The following is a 19,396-nucleotide window of genomic DNA, read 5'->3' on the forward strand; positions in this document are numbered from 1 at the left end:
ACCAGTCCCACCAGTCTATGTATAGGGGTATCTATGTTGTACTTGAGAATGTTGAGCAACAGGTTTCCACTTTCCCTGGAACCCCAAGCTACGATGCCCTGGGGGAAATATTAAAGTAAAGATCGTTGCCAGTCCTGGCATTAAAATTCTGATCATTCCAGTAGAAACTCTCACCTGGATTAACCACTGGGCAACTCCCATATACAGGACCAGGACTGGTATATAAGGAGGATCCCCATATACAGGACCAGGACTGGTATATAAGGAGGATCCCCATATACAGGACCAGGACTGGTATATAAGGAGGATCCCCATATACAGGACCAGGACTGGTATATAAGGAGGATCCCCATATACAGGACCAGGACTGGTATATAAGGAGGATCTCCATATACAGGACCAGGACTGGTATATAAGGAGGATCCAGATCAGAAGGAAGGTGGACACTGAAGGGGAAGAAGAAGAAGAAGCCTGACTCTAACAAGACTCACTGACAGGTAAATAAAATCAGATTCACTTACCTTTGTATTCTGTGCACCTCTATAGGAATTGGTACATTCAACTATTTACTTCAATGTAATGTATGTTGAGTTGTATACTTGCCTTTGTAACGCTCATAGTATTATTCACTGAGTGATGTGAGAATTTGGATATAGAAACCAGAACATTGATGATACTGAGCAAGTCTATGAGATAAGGGAGAGTGAGGCCACACTGATTGGGAGAATAGAAACGGGACCAAGAGGTGGGTGAGAGGACAAGGGATTAGCTTTAGACAAGTGGTTAACGCTAGTGACAATTCGCACGGGCACCAATTCGCTAGCGAAAGAGACAGACGCTAGCGCTCATTCGCACTTTATCACCAGACGACAGTTCACTCCGTCGAATGGACGTTACTCCGCAAATTCACTAAAATTCGGATTTTACTGAACGTTACCTCTGTCGCCAGACTTGCCTTTAGCACTCAGACCAGACGAGGCGCAATAGATATTCCTTAATCTTCTGTCACTTGCATCATATTCTGTGACTGGAAAATGCATCAAAGTTCAAAAAACTTTGGCGATTTTTCCTTTCTTCAGAGTGATTGGCTGCAAAAGCCCTTAACATTTTTTTTTCTAACCGGTTTTCTCCCAACATTTTCTAACATATAAAACATTAACTTTACAGTGGGCTCATGTGTAGGGCAATATAACTCAATTGTCTTTATTAAAGTTCCCTGGACTTGTGTAATGTATTTGCTGCAACATATAACATAAAGAAATCTATACAACTTTACATTTTCCGCCATATGCAAATTAACCTGAGCGCAAGATCTAGACCCTAGCGTATCTTCGCTTTCAAAAGCTCACATTACGAAAGTAACGCTAGCGTAAAGTCAGCAGCATTCAACACCCGGGACGTAACTCTGTATTTTAGTGAATTAGTGTTGTCTGAACAAATTTTCGCCTAGCAAAGTGTTGCGCTGGGTTCGAAGTGGACGCTGGCGACTTTTCTCCGGTTAGTAAATCTGATGCACCAATCGTTCCACACTTAATGATTTTATCTGCAGTCTGTGCTATTGTGTTGTCTCTTCTTCATTAGGATGAAGTACATTGTGGTCCTGCTGGTTGGTATCTCCATTGGACGGGTTCATTCCTGCAGCCCCCCACCAGGAGGTAGGAGAATCCTCTTAATTTCACATTTATCTCTGATGTTGACTGACATATCTCTATGCTGAAGTCACTGCTGAGCAAAAGCAAATGATCTATAGATCTGTCCATCACCAGGGCACAAGGAGGAGACACAATTAGACCCCAACACCTCTTCTTCCTGAAATAAAGTGATTTAGCAACTGGAAACCTATGTGCCCAGATCCTATCGTATATATTGATATGAATTAGCTCCATCATCTTCAGCAGGGCCAGTGCAGCATCAGACTGAATAGGAAAGTACAGGTATGGGATGTCTTATCCAGAAGCCTAATATCCAGAAAGCTCAGAAATACAGAAAGGTCATTCTCCTATGGAGTCCAATTTTAACAAATAATTCAAATTTTTCTTTTCAGTAGTAAGAAAGTACCATGTACATGATGGAAACTAAGCTGCACAAAACAATCCTGTTTATTTAATATATTTATAAGAGACTAAAGGTATGGTAATCCAGATATGGAAACCCCCCAGAAAACACCAGACCCCAAGCATTCCAGATAAGAGATCCCATACCTGTGCATGTCTGTAGCGTTGTTTAGAGAGACAAGGTTTTTATCATTTTATTTTTTAGCGATCAATGTGGCAAGGTCGGGAGAAGCCAAGCAAAGCTCCACGTATGCACCTCGGTACATTGCTCAAGCAGCTAATGATGGCAGTAGAGCAACCAATCTCATCACAGGTCCATGCTCCAGCACTGCTAAGGACAATCCCGCCTGGTGGCAGGTGGACCTGAAGAAGGTCTACAAGGTTAACACTGTGGTCATTGTGAATAGAGGAGACTGCTGCAGGGAGCGCCTGTTAAAAGCTCAGATTCGTATCGGCAATTCCCCAAATAATGACAACCCAATGTAAGTCCCAAAGGCCTACCTTATTTATCCCTCTCTTTCTGCTTCTTTGGTTTTGTTATAAAATGATTAATACTTGGTGGCACATTTATCAAGGGTCGAATTGAAAATTAGAATTTTTAAATTAGTATTTTGAGTTTATTTTAGTGTAATTGGACTAGGGAATATTCCAAATTCGATTAGAGTCCCTTTAAGAATTCAAATCCTACTATTCGCCTTCTAAAACCTGCCAAATTGGTGTTTTAGCCTATGGGGGACCAACAATCAATTTGGTGGACTGGTGGACTTCTGAAAAAACATTTTTTTTGGTGAAAAAACTTGAATCAAGTTTGCAAGTCAATCCTATTCACTTGAATTTAAATTAAAAATTAATTTTCAAGTTTATGGGAGTTTTTATCAACTCCCATAAACTCTAAATTCGACCCTTGATAAACATGCCCCTTGGTGTGTTCTACAGTAGACCAGAACATTAGACGTTAAGGGGCAGATTTATCAAGTGAAGTGAAAATTCCCATTTCAACTTCAAATTTTTACGTTTTCTTATGGCCAAATTCGAATTGTTAAAATTCGATTTGAGTTTTTTTAAAAAATTCAAAATCGATTTTTAAAATTTATTCACCACCTAAAACCTGCCGAATTGCTGTTTTAGCCTTTAGACGTCCTGGGATCAATTTGGAGTTGTGTGCTACCATCCTGGCATTCGAGTTTTTTGCGCAGAAAAAACTCAACTTGAGTTTGAAAAACTCGAAGCGAGCTCGATTTGAGTTTTTGGGTCCATAGTATTCACCTGATTCTGAAAAATTCAGATTTTTTTTATAAATTTCGATTGGTCGAATTTCGAGTTCAAAAGCTTCTATGAACTGGAAATTGGACCCCTGTAAAATCTGCCTCTAGGTGTGTTTTCCATGATCACATGGCTTGCTATACACGCAGAGGCTGTAAAAATACCAATAAAATCATATCAATGAAAATGTCCTATGATTTTCAGGATGTGTATGTTGGCCAGATGATCCCGGCCAGTTATCTATGCACCATGGATATATGTTGGCCAGGCTGGTTTGAAAACTTCATCTGCCAATGTACTGTGTTACTACTGTAAGGCCCCTCCTACATCAGTCCAATCAGGGACCAGTTTGATATAGTTTCCTTTGTATTGTACATCAGTGCCATTGAGTCGATATCTCCACCTTTATCATACCTTTCTTTGATGTTTTTACAATAATATGGCAGAGATGGCTTAATTAAATGATGTCATATCTTGATATTGGTGGCCATCTAAATGTTTCTTGTGAAACTTCAACATTAGTCTATTCATCCAAATATTTTCTTCTTAAAGAACATTTACTTGTCTCTGCATTAAACATGTAAGGCCAATGGCAATTCAACAATGTCTCTGATGATGTTGACGTCCAGTTAAGGTGGGTTTCATACTGTATCGTGTCCCTCTTTTAATTCCACGGGTTCCTGTACCTTATCATTTAAAGATGTAACTATATACCTTCTATCCAGGGCTCCACTCTCATGATATTGCACAGTAATGAGCCAACGAGACATAATCAGATGCCTTCAGTAACCAACCATTTGACTTGACACATTTATAAGGATTATATGCCTCACATATCAGTCATTAGCATCATCCATTTCTCTTCCATCAGTTGAAACATTCATTATTATTATTAGTCTGATTGTGGGTTCATTCTTTCCCCGTTTGTTTCCTTCAGGTGCAGTATGATCACCGACATCACAAATCTTATCATCACTATGTGCTGTAACGGGATGGAGGGTCAGTATGTGAGTGTGGTTATTCCCGGGCGGGCAGAAGAGCTCAATATCTGTGAAGTGGAGGTCTACGGGGAAGAAGTTAAACCTGCTGAAGGTAAGGTCTGCTGGGAGCCAGGTGCTGTGTTATGGATGGTGCCATCTAAAGGTCTAAACAGTAGAAGTGCAGATAGAGCAAGGTTTAGGTGTCAAAATTATCTGTGCAGAATTTTATTCATTTGTTAAAACCCGTTCTCTGTAAATAAGACTGAGATGGTGCTGCTATTTCACTCTTGTTGGGGGAGACATGAAGCAAGTAGAAGGCCCACCTACTAATGTTCCAGCACACTTGGTGCGATCAGTTTCTCATGATGCAAGGGGTTCATTTACATGTGGTGCTTTGGACTTAATAATGTATGACGTGCAACACAACTGTTCCTGAGAATATAGTCCGCTACAATAGTGTCTCAAGTAGTGAGGAGCCGTGTATGGTTTCCCAGCGAATTTCTGCCATTTCTCCTAAATGGTGCCAAAAATTTGTAACATGGTCAGTTTTGCAAGACAAAAAATGCACAGTAGACAAGAAAACACCTGCGCATCATATCATCCGCCCCACTCTTAATATTTGTTCATTTACACAGCTCCTTTAAGTGATATGACACATCGGGCGACTATGCCTGTTATTCAAGAATAGGTCATTTACATTAACTCACACTAGAAATAAACATTATATATATATACATACACCGACATATCCATACAAATAGCAAACACTTCACTGTCCTCATGTTAAAGACATTGTATAAAGTTATATGAAGTAGAAAGGATGGGGCTCTTGTTCTTGTATGAATAATGTATCCCTTACTTTGTCTACTGTCCCAACATGTTTGTTAAGACTTTTGTCCCCTCATAAGTGCTTTGACTCGAAAGATAACAAACCCAACAATGTAAAAATGGCCTATTTGACCCTTCAGTCCGAGTCAGCAGCTTATCTGCCCTTTATATGTGCCAATCCGACTGGCCTACATGAGCAAAATGTGACCAAAAGTCAGCCAGACACTGATCAGGCAGAAATACTGTTGGGGTGAGGGCCACATTGGCTTATTCATGCAGTCCTCATCATGATGGCCAGTATACCCTCATTGGGATCAAGGTGGGCATATTGGAGAAAGATATGTTTGTTTGGTGACCTTGCCAAACAAGTGGATCTTTCAATGCATGGTCAACTTTACACCAGTTTAGTGGTAATTGTCAACACACAATCACAGAAGATTAAGTATAGTGGCCCAAAAACCACAGAGCTGGCCATCTTTAGCTCCCTATAGTAAATGCTGTGAGGTCCTGGAGGTCCTTCAAATGACCTAGCCTCTTATGAACGTAGTCTTGTGAAAGAGTCACCTACACCGTATTGGGTTTGTTAAAAGGAAACCTTAATTAACTGGCTCTTCAGTGGTGTAAACATATAAAACTTCAGCCATCTTGTCGTTTCCATTGAACATGTTACCTCTCTGACATTTTGGGGGTTATTTACTAAACTCCGAATGCAAAAATCACGAAAAATTCGATTTTTTTTTTAATAAAATCGGACTTTTAAAAAATCACGGATTTTTTGGAATTTATTAAACCCTGAGGATGTAAAAATCTGAATCAGAAAATCCGCATCTCAGACCTGTCGAGGTTGCAAATAAGTCAATGGGAGAAGTCCCAATGTTTTTTTGATGTGCACAGGGTTTCGTGCAATACCTCAAAGTTTTCAGAGTTGTCGGGCAAAAATCTGAGTTTTCAGGTAAAAAAACCATGAAGATCAGATGAAAAATCATGAAAAACAGATTTTTCCCGTAAAGCAGATTTTCAGGAAGATTTAAAAACAAATAAGCGTAAAAAAAACAAGTCGATTTGATCGAAGTTTGTACCAGTAAATATTGAGATAAATTCCGACTATGATAAATAACCCCTATGGGTCATGCTCTGTGTATTATACTGTACATTTAAATAAATTATTTGACATTTGTTTTATTTTTGACATCAATTTCAATGTCATATTCAGTTTTGCTTTTCAGATGTTGTTTTACAATTAACTCACTACCCACTTTGTATACTGTATATCCTCGAGTAAAAGCCGAGTTTTTCAGCCCCCAAAATATGCTGAAAAACGCTACCTCGGCTTATACTCGGGTCAAGCGCAAAAAAGGTCGCCGGCATCTAAGAATAGTTGCCGGCGCCTAAGAATAGTCACCGGTGCCTAAGAATAGTCGCCGGCGTCCAAGAATAGTCGCCGGCGTCCAAGAATAGTCTCCAAGAATATTCGCCAGTGTCCAAGAATGGTCGCCGGCATCCAAAAACGAGACGCCGGCACCTCCAATGGGAGCAGAAACCCTCAATTTTTTGATTGAAACTTACCAGAAGCTGCTGCATTTCTCACCCTCAGCTTATACTCAAGTCAATAAGCTTTCCCAGTTTTTGGAGGTAAAATTAGGTACCTCAGCTTATACTCGTGGCGGCTTATACTCGAGTATATACGGTAGTTTAAATATTCCTACAGCCTTTTCCATCCTTTTAATCATCATTTTGAGCACTGCCACTGGTTCCATTAGCAGATACAGTTTGTGGCCCTCATCTAGGGCTGTACAATGTCAAGGCCTCAATGAAGTGATACCCCATAAAAAGTTGTCATAGGCAAGAGGGAAGCTCATAGATGGACCATGTTATACAAGACACTATGGGGGTTATTTATTAAGGCACAATTTTTCGTGGCGTCGGTTTTGACACAAAAAACCCAAAAAAGACATGAATTTTCGCGATTATTGTGCCCCGAATCTCTTCCAAGTCTGAATCCAAAAATAGTCCATCTAACACCTGTCAAATTCATGTAAAAGTCAATGGCAGATGTCCCCTTAACCATTTGAAGATCTTCTAACCCTCACAAAATATTCCGAGTTTTGGAAGTTTGACACTGGTTTTTCCGCAAAAAAAATTCAGCGGTTTTCAGATTTTTTTGTGTGACAATCCCAAAAAGACGTGTTTTTTCACGATTCATTCTTTCAAGGTTTTTTTTTTATAAATAAGGGCAAATCATGGATTCTAGTTTGGTCAGAGTTTTTTTTATCTTATTTAATACATCAGAAAAAAGTATTTTTATAAATAACCCCCTAACCGTACTCTCTATATAGACCTGACTGGCAATCTTTGGGTTGTGAAAAATGCCAGAGGGGCTGATGTAAGACCTTTAACAGGTCATTAATATAAAATACTGTTGGTTAAGTATCCATTCTGAAGGTATAGTTATCATTTAAGCCTAGGACTCACTGGTACCTGGTATTTAAAAATGATGCTTAAAGCATCTGTAAGCCTTTTTACTTTAAAATCCCTAAAAAGACTCTAAACAGCTCCCAAATAAAATACCAACCCCCTTGCACTCAGTCTTGTGTGGTTTCTAAATCACAAGCTGGAAACTGCAGCTTATTTCAGCTACTTCCTGATCAAGCATGATGCTTGGGGGTGGAGCTTTATGCTAGACCAGGAAGTAGTTGAAATGAGCTGCAGTTTCTGGCTTGTGATTCAGTAATGACATGAGACAGGTATGTTATTCTGGGATATCAGGTGCCTAATGGTGTATATGTGGCTCATGCATGTTAACATTGATATTCACTTTTGGAAAATTTGATTGAACCCTTGCCATAATTTATTTATGTCGTGTCTCTGATGTTTTTATATGGAATTAGGTTTTGTTGATGATTCCTGAAGTTGTACCTAAATTCATATTGTATTTGTCTATAATTAATGTCTTCGTTTTATTTCATGTTGAAATCTATAATGATCTTTTGTTGGCAGTTAATTTGGCGAGACTGGGAGAAGCCACACAGAGCTCAATTTACAGACCTGAGTACCACGCCGCTGCCGCCATTGATGGCAATAGGAATGCAAATATGATGTTGGGCTCATGTTCCCTCACTGGTGGTGACAATCCTGCTTGGTGGCGGCTGGACCTAAAGAAGACTTACAATGTGGACAAAGTGGTGATAGTGAACAGAGGAGACTGCTGTGGCGATCGACTGAGAGGGGCTCAGGTTCTTATTGGAAACTCAGCAGATAATAACAACCCAGTGTGAGTCTCAAAGACCCCCATTATCTTCCTTTCCAGGGCCGGCCTTAGGCCTATTGGACCAATTGGGCCCCGCACCACAGGGCAGCACAGATAATATTTCCCTCAGCACATGATGCTGCCTGGCCTGCCCCCAACTTTGAGAATCCAGCCCATCCCCAAATCCATAGGTCCAGCCCACCCCCAACTCTGATAAGCCAGCCTATCCCCCAACTCCATAGGTCTAGCCTGCCCCCAACTCTCATAGGCCCAGCTTTCCTCCAACCTTGATAGGCCCTGCCTGCCCCCAATCCAACCAAGCCTGCTCCCAAGCTGAATTGGCCCAGCGTGCCCCAAACTAATTGGCCCAGTCCACTCTCATATTTCCTCCCTCTCTCTCTTACACTGTGTGCCCCTATTTTATCCCTCTCAATCTCTTACCTTGTCTGCCCCTTTCCTTTCTATTATGTGCCTGAATGCCCTTATTTTCCTAAATACTTGGTGTGTCAGTAACCAGCAACACTTTGTCTAGGGGCCCCGCCAACATGGTCCCAATTGGGCCCCACATTTGATAGGATCAGCCCTGTTCCTTTCATTCTTGTCTTTAAAGGAGAACTAAACCCCCCACTGTGATAAGTCCCCGCTGGCCCCCCTCCCTGCCTCCCCCTGCTAAGTGTTACCCTTAAATTGTGTCCCCTCTTGAAATACTGACCGCAAATGCAGAGTGAGCGCAGCAGAGAACATGGGCGCCATCTTCACTGCTTTGGTAATCCTCGTAAAGTGAGCAGCGTATAGGCGCATGCGCAGTTGGAGCATTTTTTTAATGGTTCGCTACAACTGCGCATGCGCCGGAAGTGACGGAAATTGCCGAAGCGCGGGAAGAAGACATGAAGATTACCGAAGTGCAGGAAGATTCCACCCGTGAGCTCTGCTGCAGTCAATCTGCATTTGCAGTCAGTATTTCAACAGGGGACACAATTCAGGGGTAACACTTAGCAGGGGGGAGGCAGGGAGAGGGGCCGGTGGGGACTTATCACAGTGGGGGGTTTAGTTCTCCTGTACAGGAGCCAACTCTTCCTGGTGTGTAAATGCACCACAATGCAGAATGATCAGCAATAGAATCATAACACACTGTATCAAGCATTGTATCTCCTTAGTACTGAGCCTGGGGACTAGGCAGCCGACTGTGATGAGCATTCAGATATAAACATGGGTTAAACCAGCCTAAATGGTAATGGCTAGAAATTATCGATGCACCTTATTCAGTATTTTAGGACTTTTTTTGCCAAATTCCGAATCCTTTGTGATTCAGCCGAATCTCGAACTGAATTCGATTTTTGGATTCAGATTCAGTTCAGCAGGAACTCGGCTGAATCCAAATCCTGCTGAAAAAGGCCGAATCCCGAAACCAAATCCTAGATTTGGTGCATCCCTACTGGAAATAATAATATAGGTTTCTTTAAACTCTTTCCCTGTTCTTCCGCCCCTTGTTTTGCCTCCATTTCAGCATTCTGTTATTGTCCTTTCTTTCAGATGCGGCGCCATAATCAATGCTCAAAGCACCATCACCCTGTCTTGTAACAAGATGGTGGGTCGGTACGTGAGTGTGGTTATACCCGGAAGAACAGAAAATCTCCAGCTCTGTGAAGTGGAGGTTTATGGGCAAGAAGTTCCAGGTAAGGGCTGCTGGGAGCCGGGTTATCGCCATTGCCATCTAAGAGCTTTTCTACAATGGGTCGCTTAAAGGTGAAGTAAAGTGTAAAATAGAATAAAGCTAGAAATGCTTTATTTTTTATACTAAACATAAACATGAACTTGCTGCACCACAAGCCTTTGTTATACATCTTTGCAAGACCAAGACTGTGCACATGCTCAGTGTAATCTGGGCTGCTTAGGGATCGTCATAAATGATCAAAACAGCACAAGTCAAATAATATCTGCCAGAAGCCGAAACAACAAGACTGATTAATAATCAGAATATACAGACTGCACTGACTCCTGTGTTGAAATCTAATGTGGATTTTATAGTTTTTCTATTGTTTAATACAAACTTTGCAGAACCAGTGGCTGCAGCAAAATAATCCTCCAAATAGAATCCTAGTTTATCTGTTTAAATCTGGCTCCATAATCTTTGTCCCTGCAGCTGGAGTTGGAAACAGTAAAGGTGATGTAAAGGCAAAAATAAAATCCAATACAAATCTCTACACAGTAGCCGACTGCTCTACAGGGAAACAAACAAAGCTGCTTGAGTTCTGCATGGCTGGGAAGTAAGGTGGGGGCTCCCCCTGCTGTACATAAGTATGATTGTTTCCCTGCAGAGCAGTTAGGGGCCGTCTGACAATTCTGATTCACAGCAGTAAATGAAGGGAGAATCTCACTGCATACAGTCAGTTTTCTTATAAAAACAGTACACATTTTTTAATTAAAGTATATTGGAGATAGGTTTCTTTTTCATTAAAGAAAGTAAAAATTAGATTTTATTGTTTTGCCTTTACATGCCCTTTAAAGGAGAACTATCATAAAAACAAAAAATGTTGCAGAAAAGGCTTGATCTTTTGGAAACAAGATAGCAATTATGAAACTGTGGAGGCAAAATTAGTGACAAATTCCTTGGCTGAGCTCAAGGGTAAAAAGCAGAAAGTTTTGCAGCCCCTGAGGAACATCTACATGACGTTGCTATCTGTTCTATTAAGAGGTTTATATTATTATTTCACGGGCATGGAGCCAGAGAACAGGGAAAAGAAATGAAGAGCAATAATTAGTGCGATGTATATGGCAGAATCTTTAGTTCTGACGGTATAGTTTTCCTTTATGCACAGGACTCACTAGCACCTGGTTTTAAATACCGACCTATAATGAATCTGCCCCTATGCTTCTCACACACTCGGTAAAACTGACATCGCTTTTTATAATTCCTGTTTTATCATTCTTAAAGGGATACTGTCATGGGAAAAAAATTTTTTTTCCAAATGAATCGGTTAATAGTGCTGCTCCAGCAGAATTTTGCACTGAAATCCATTTCTCAAAAGAGCAAACAGATTTTTTTATATTCAATTTTGAAATCTGACATGGGGCTAGACATTTTGTCAATTTCCCAGCTGCCCAAAGTCATGTGACTTGTGCTCTGATAAACTTCAATCACTCTTTACTGCTGTACTGCAAGTTGGAGTGATATCACCCCCTCCCTTCCCCCCCCCCCCCCAGCAGCCAAACAAAAGAACAATGGGAAGGTAACCAGATAGCAGCTCCCTAACACAAGATAACAGCTGCCTGGTAGATCTAAGAACAACACTCAATAGTAAAAACCCATGTCCCACTGAGACACATTAAGTTACATTGAGAAGGAAAAACAGCAGCCTGCCAGAAAGCATTTCTCTCCTAAAGTGCAGGCACAAGTCACATGACCAGGGGCAGCTGGGAAATTGACAATATGTCTAGCCCTTGATTTCAAAATTGAATATAAAAAAATCTGTTTGCTTTTTTGAGAAATGGATTTCAGTGCAGAATTCTGCTGGAGTAGCACTATTAACTGATGTGTTTTGAAAAAAACATGTTTTCCGATGACAGGATCCCTTTAATACTGTTATATGTGGCTCATCCGAGTTAACATTTATAATCATCTTTTCAAACGTTACTTGAACCTTTGTCATTTTCCTGTCTGTGGTGTGTTGCTGATCCCTCAAGTTGTGCTGTGTCTTAATTCCTATTGTATTTGGGTATAATGATTATCTTCATTGTATTTTATAAGGAAAATGTTGAAATCTATCATGGTCTTTTGTTGGCAGCTAATGTTGCGAGACTGGGAGAGGCCACACAGAGCTCACTTTACAGACCTGAGTACAACGCCGCTGCCGCTATTGATGGCAATAAGGCGACAAATGTGATGTTGGGCTCATGTTCCCACACTGGTGGTGACAATCCTGCTTGGTGGAAGTTGGACCTGAAGAAGATGTACAAGGTTCAGTCAGTTGTCATAGTGAACAGAGGAGACTGCTGCAGCGAGCGCCTGAAAGGAGCCGAGATCCGTGTTGGAAATTCAGCAGATAATAACAACCCCGTGTAAGTCTCAAACACCTCCTTTATCTTTGTCTTTATCCAAGGGACTTCTACTGCTCAAGTCAACCTTGGCGTCTGTTTCATGAATACACTCAAACATAACATCCACAAGATGCAAAGCATCATCAGTAAAAATAATGAACCAATGTCATTAATACTCAAATCACAATAAACATAGTAATTCAAATAATCATGGAGGCGCCATATATTTAATATTATGACACAATTTAGAAGGGGTCAGTGCAGTGGAAATGGGAGCAGTTTAGCTGAAGCTTGAGGAGCACCTGCAATTATAAAGGTAAAGAAAAGGAGCAGATAAAAAGTCCTAAAAACTTGTGTAGGGCAGAGATTCCAAAATGGTGGACTCCCCCATATTGGGTGGCACCAAAAAAAATAGACGGAAGACTCACGCCAGACCAATTCTATCATGGAATCTGAAGTGCTCAAGGTTGATATTATTCAAGATAAATTCCAAAAATGACACCAGAATTTCCCACCAAAGAGCTGACGTAGGCCAGTGTAGTCATTGGAACAAATTGAGGAGAAAATGTTTACCAATTTCTGGAGTAACGATGGGCCATGAATTCTGTGCAAAAAAATAAAACTTTTTTAAAGGAACTATTTAGGGGCAGATTCATTAACAGTACATTCGAATTAGAATTTTTGAATTGTTTTTGGTGTAAAAATATAAACATTCTAATTTTAATACCCCAAATGCAAATGTGAGATTTATCACATCTCGACCATGAAAACAGTTCTAATTCGAATATTTGCCACCTTAAACCTGCCAAGTTCATTTAAAACTCCATGGCAGAGGTCCATTGAACCATTTGAATGTGTTAATTGCCTTCCTCAGTTCGAGTTTTTTTGATAGGGAAAACTGAATTCAATTAAGATTTTTGGGTCAGGACTATTCGATAAAAAAATCGAATTTTTTCTTAAATAAGCTCCCATCCGAGTTGTGAGTATATTCGAATTTATTAGAGTAAAAAATATTCCCATAAATTCGAAATTCGACCTTTGATAAATCTGTCCATTAGTGTAAAAATTAAACTGGGCCAATGGCACCAGCTTCCCTTATATATTTGTTATTTTTTAGGACTTTTTTTCAGAACTTTATATGGGACTACCAAACTAAATATAAAACTGTAAATCACAATTTACATTACTTTAGCACCACAGTACACACACAATCACATGAATTGAACTAGAAAAAATAACGTAAAGTCTTGTTAAAGGAACAGTTCAGTGTAACGATAAAACCGATTGTAGAAAATGAAAATGCCATTGACCCGTTATCCAATTCCAAATTAAAACATCCAAAACTATACAAAGAGGCAAATGAAATAAAATTTTTGTTTTTTTAAATTCCAAAGGTTTCATTTTACGGGTAAATTTATCAAAATGTGAGTTTAGAGCTTAATAAATAAAAACTCACCTAAGTTCTATTCATTCCTATGGGATTTTTAAAATTGTATTTATCAATGGGTGAAAATTAGAACGTGGGTGAGTTTTTAGTTATTAAGCTCTAAACTCACATTTGAATATATTTGCCCCTTAGTGACGCTATATAGTGTGTTCCTGTTTTTCCATGTACGATGATTTTCCACAAAAATACCTGTTTTTACATTATCCAAAAATCTATCGAATGCGATATTACTTCGATTCATACGATTTGAAATTGGACCTATTCGATCGAAAGCGGACCTATTCAGCCAAAAAAAAACTTCGACTTCATTTCGGTTGGTCTTTTTTAATTCGAATTTCGAAGTTTTTCAAATTCTAAATTCGACCCTTGATAAATATGACACTTAGGGACAGTTTGATTGAACGATTAAATCCTTCGACCGATTTTATCGTACGATTTTACTTCGACTTCAAAAAACGTAGAAAAATGCTGTAGAAGGCACTTAGCACATCGGCAGGTTTCATTTGGCCAAGTATTGAAGTCGAAGTTTTTTTAAAGAGGCAGGACTTCGATTATCGAATGGCCGAATATTCGAACTATTTTACTTTGAATCGAAGTCGTAGTATCCTGTTTGATGGTCAAAGTATCCAAAAAATTACTTTGAATTTAGAATTTTTTTACTTTGAAAATTCCCTCAAATTCACTTCGACCCTTGATAAATCTGCCCCTTATTGTGAATTTCTGAATATATCAAGCCTCATTAAACCTCAAATTTTTCAGGTTGCGTTTTTAAAGGGGAAAACTCTAATTTGTAGAGGGAAAGAAAAACTTGAATTTTTAGAGATTTTTATCATACTTCAAAGCTGCTAAACATCTGAATCTGAAAATCCATCTCAAACCATTTTGAGGTCATGTAGAAGTCAATGGCAGATGTACCTGAAGATGTTTCTTGACATGGTGATTTGTGCTAGTTTTAGTCTTATAATCCGATAACTACAAGTTTTTGCGGTAACAATTCTTTAAAGTCGACTTTTTAAAGCATCAATCATACGATTTGAATTGATGCACGAATTTATTGCAACTTTGTGTTTATTGAAAACACTTTCTGACTTCTAACACTGTGGGAAGAATTTGAGTGTTTTGGTGCCCAACCAAAATGCCTCTCCTTAGACCTTTATGTTAATAGTCAGAATAGGTCAGAATACCAGCAGGTCGGGAGAATACCAGTCTTTATAGCATCAATCACCTTACTGCAGGGTATAGATAATTAACATGAAAGTCTATGGAGAGGACTTTTCAGGGTAAAAACCCAAATACTCGAATTGATAAGAGTTTTCGGTGGAAAAAAACTTGGATGGCTCAAATTGATTGAGTTTTCGAGCAAAACCCTCTGAAAAAAAACTTGGACATCGTGAAGGCTATTTACATCTTCAAATGGTTCAAGAACCTCTGCTATTGACTTCTACATGACCTCGACAGGGTTTAGATGGTGTATTTTTGGATTGGATGGTTTTTTTGAACCTCCAACATCAATTTTGACTAAACAAAAAATAGCCTGAAAACTCAAATTTTTCATGAAAAAAACAACTTGACCTTAAATCTGCCTCTTAGACTTTGAGTGAGTTTTTGTGTTCATGGTTAAAAACATAAAAAATACCCGATTTCTGCCAACATGAAATAATCTGACATTTTTTTCCCAACAGATGCGGCACCATCACTGACGTCTCAAAAAACCCCATCACTCTGCCCTGTAACTGGATGGTGGGTCGGTACGTGAGTGTGGTGATTCCCGGGAGAGTAGAATATCTCCATATCTGTGAAGTGGAGGTTATTGGGTTGGAAAACTGAACACGATGAAGTTGGAAACGACAAGTTACATTTAGTCAGTGCCCTATAAAAGATTTTAAAATAAAGAATATACTGTACGTCTCTTTGGTAGAGGCAGGACACAGGTGTAAGTTTTGGTGCAGTATTTTGTGTGTGTTTTTCCTCTTATAATCAGAATAAACTGATATGTAATGAACTTCTTTCCTCCGTTCCTCGTTTGTGATAATAAAGCAGTTCTGCAGTCTGAAATAGAGAATGGAAGAGGCGCTATATCCTAAACGATTAGTTCAGCTCAACTCTGTCAAGCAGATCTTTAGGGGGCAGATTTACGTAGAGTCAAATATCGAGGGTTAATTAACCCTCAATATTCGACTGCCGAATATAAATCCTTCGAATATCCATTTACCGCAATTCCTATGATCGAAGGAAAAATCGAATGATTAAATCCTTCTAATCGAACGAAGGATTTTCCTTCGATCAGAAAATTGTTAGGAAGCCTATGGGGAAGATAGGTTAACATTGGCCTCGGTAGGTTTTAGGTGGCGAAGTAGGGGGTTGAAGTATTTTTTAAAGAGACAGTACTTTGACTATCGAATGGTCGAATAGTCGAACGATTTTTAGTTTGAATCGTGCGATTTGAAGTCGAAGTCGTAGTTGAAGTAGCCCATTCGATGGTCGAAGCAGCCATTTTTGACCATTCGAAATTCGATTCTTCTATTTCTTCACTCGAGTTAAGTAAATGGGCCCCTAGGTGTATGAGCTGCTTAAAGGGATACTGTCATGTTTTTCAAAACACATCAGTTGATAGTGCTGCTCCAGCAGAATTCTGCACTGAAACCGGATCTACCAGCTGCCTATTAGATCTAAGAACAGCACTCAATAGTAAAATCCAGGTCCCACTGAGACACATTGTTACATTGAGTAGGAGAAACAACAGCCTGCCAGAAAGCAGTTCCATCCTAAAATGCTGGCTCTTTCTGAAATCACATGACCAGGCAAAATGAGCTGAGATGCACCTACACACCAATATTACAACTAAATACACTTGCTGCTTCAGGAATGACATTTTATATTGTACAGTGAATTATTTGCAGTGTAAACAGTGTCATTTAGAAATAAAAACGACATCATAAAAATCATGATTTACAGCTTTCCTGCTTTCTCTTAGGCCCAAGTAACGAAATTATGTTTATCGAAAATGGAAATGCTGAGTGCAAAGCATAAATGATCTGCACACTGATATATTACACCCACGAGAGGTGCTCAATGTTAGCCCTGCTTCTGTAATATACACACAAAAATAGGAACAAAGGACCACTCACTTCAAGGCTTCTGCAAAAACTCCAAGTTTTTTTCCTTTCATTTATGGTGAGATCTCGACAAACGTTTCGGGGACAGGCCCCTTCATCACGTGCTACTTACAAAGTGTGTACAGAGATGGCCGAGATCTTCTTCAAGGAATCGGTTGTATCTTTCAGACAAGATTTTATCTCTTGTACCAAAGGTTGCAAGTGTTTATCCAAATGAATGCTTAACTTAATGGTTGTACAGGTATGGGATCCGTTATCCGGAAACCCATAATCCAGAATGCAACGAATTATGGAAAGGCCGTCTCCCATAGACTTCAAAAATTACCATTTTCTCTGTAATAATTAAATCAGTCCCATGTACTTGATCCCAACTAAGATATAATTAATTATTATTGAAGCAAAACCAGCCTATTGGGTTTATTTCATGTTTATACGATTTTCTAGTAGACTTAAGGCATGAAGATCCAAATTACAGAAAGATCTGTTATCTGGGAACCCATAATCCAGAATGCTCCGAATTATAGAAAGGCCGTCTCCCATAGACTCCATTTTATCCGAATAATCGAAATTTTTAAAAATTACCCTTTTCTGTGTAATAATAAAACAGTTGCTTGTATTTGATCCCAACTAAGATATAATTCATCCTTATTGGAGGCAAAACCAGCCTGTTGGGTTTATTTCATGTTTATATGATTTTCTAGTAGACTTAAGGTATGAAGATCCAAATTACAGAAAGATGCATTATCCGGAAAGCCCCCAGTCCCGAGCATTCTGGATAACAGGTCCCGTACCTGTAATACAGAATTCATACTGGAGACTATCGGCCGTCCCCTTGGTTTGCACAGATCCTTGCGTATCATTGTTATGATGTCATCACCCAATCACAGGGGGTGGAGTTATTTGTTGACCTTCCCTTTAATTGTTTCCCTGTACACACGTGTAAGTAGCACGTGATGAAGGGGCTTGTCCCCAAAACGTTTGCTGAGATCTCACCATAAATAAGAGGAAAAAACTTGGAGTTTTTGCAGAAGCCTTGAAGTGAGTGGTCCTTTGTTCCTATTTTGTGTGTATATTACACCCACATCTAGATTTCTCAATTAGTGACATTCAAATACAACTATAAAACCACTATCACTATCACTATCACTATACACTGACATAATGGGCTGATTTATTTCCTAATGCGACATCCATGTAACATGTTATTGCCTCACCTGTACCCGTCATACATTACACAGTCCTCACTGCTGATATCATACATAGCTGCTCTTCCACTACACATGTATGTTCTACAGAACCCGACCATAGAATGGAGTCCTATCTGAAGGTCAGTTAGGGGGAGATTTGGGGTGAGTGATTATTTGTGCCCTGGGTACCCCTGAAACTATAGCAGGGTGACACCCCAATGTTTCTATATATCTGTAACCTTGTTATGAGCTAAGGGGGCCCAGTCTGAAGGTCAGTTAGGGGGAGTTTAAGATATTCAATTTTTTTATCAAATACCCACCAATAGAATTTCGCGTATTTTCTAATTTATTCGAGTTATATATAAAATTCGACCTTTGATAATGGTGCCTCCCCGTGTCTGTACAGATATAAAACACGTACAGTTCTGCAGTGAGTAATCAATAAAGTACAATTTCTTCTATATGTCTGTTTGGAAGATTGTTCCTTGAGTGGCTGATCAACTACGATATGATCTTGGGGAAACTGAGATTCACAGCGTAAAGGACAATTCATCTTCATTAACAACTTGTAATAACACATAAAACCTGACCCTAAGGGTCTGGCCACACGGACAGATTCAGGGAGATTAGTTGCTAGGCGACAAATCTCCTCATCTTCGCGGCGACTAATCTCCTTGATCTGCCTTCCGCCAGCTAAAATGTAAATCATCTGGGGGCAGGCACACTGAGCACTTAGTTTTCCGAAGTCGCACGAAGTTTCACTGTGAGACAATTGTGGGCGACATCAGAAAACGAAGCTCTCAGTGTACCTGACCCCAGGCGAATTACATTTTAGCTGGCGGAAGGCAGATCAGAAAGATTAGTCGACGCAAAGAAGAGATTTGTCGCCTGGCGACTAATCTCCCCGAATTTGCCTGTGTGGCCAGACCATAAAACAGTGGGGGGTAGGCACAGTGGGAGGTACAGGGGGACACTAAGGCAATGACACACCTCCCAATATTTTGGGGGAAAAAAGAAAGACAAAAAAGTTAGGGATGCCGAACCGAATCATAATTTGCATATGCAAATTAGGGGCGGGGAGGGAAATCGTGTGACTTTTTGTCATAAAACAAGGAAGTAAAAAATGCTTTCCCCTTCCAACCTCTAATTTGCATATGCAAATTAGGGTTCGGATTCGGTTCGGCATTTGGCTGAATCTTTCGCGAAGGATTCGGGGGTTCGGCCGAATCCAAAAAA

General features: G+C 39.7%; 1 protein-coding gene across 1 annotated transcript; it reads left to right on the forward strand.

The window, feature by feature from the left end:
• The first annotated feature begins 376 nt into the window (after nt 1-376).
• Nucleotides 377-15,859, forward strand: XB5774338.L (uncharacterized XB5774338 L homeolog). Its single transcript, NM_001085951.1, is given in 8 exon segments — nt 377-497; nt 1,582-1,655; nt 2,260-2,536; nt 4,255-4,409; nt 8,123-8,396; nt 9,906-10,048; nt 12,158-12,431; nt 15,540-15,859. Coding segments are annotated over 7 exon segments (1,341 nt in total). The 5' UTR covers nt 377-497; nt 1,582; the 3' UTR covers nt 15,685-15,859.
• The last annotated feature ends 3,537 nt before the right edge of the window (nt 15,860-19,396 follow it).

This window comes from Xenopus laevis, chromosome 6L (genome assembly GCF_017654675.1).
Source record: "Xenopus laevis strain J_2021 chromosome 6L, Xenopus_laevis_v10.1, whole genome shotgun sequence".
Taxonomy (NCBI): Eukaryota; Metazoa; Chordata; class Amphibia; order Anura; family Pipidae; genus Xenopus; species Xenopus laevis.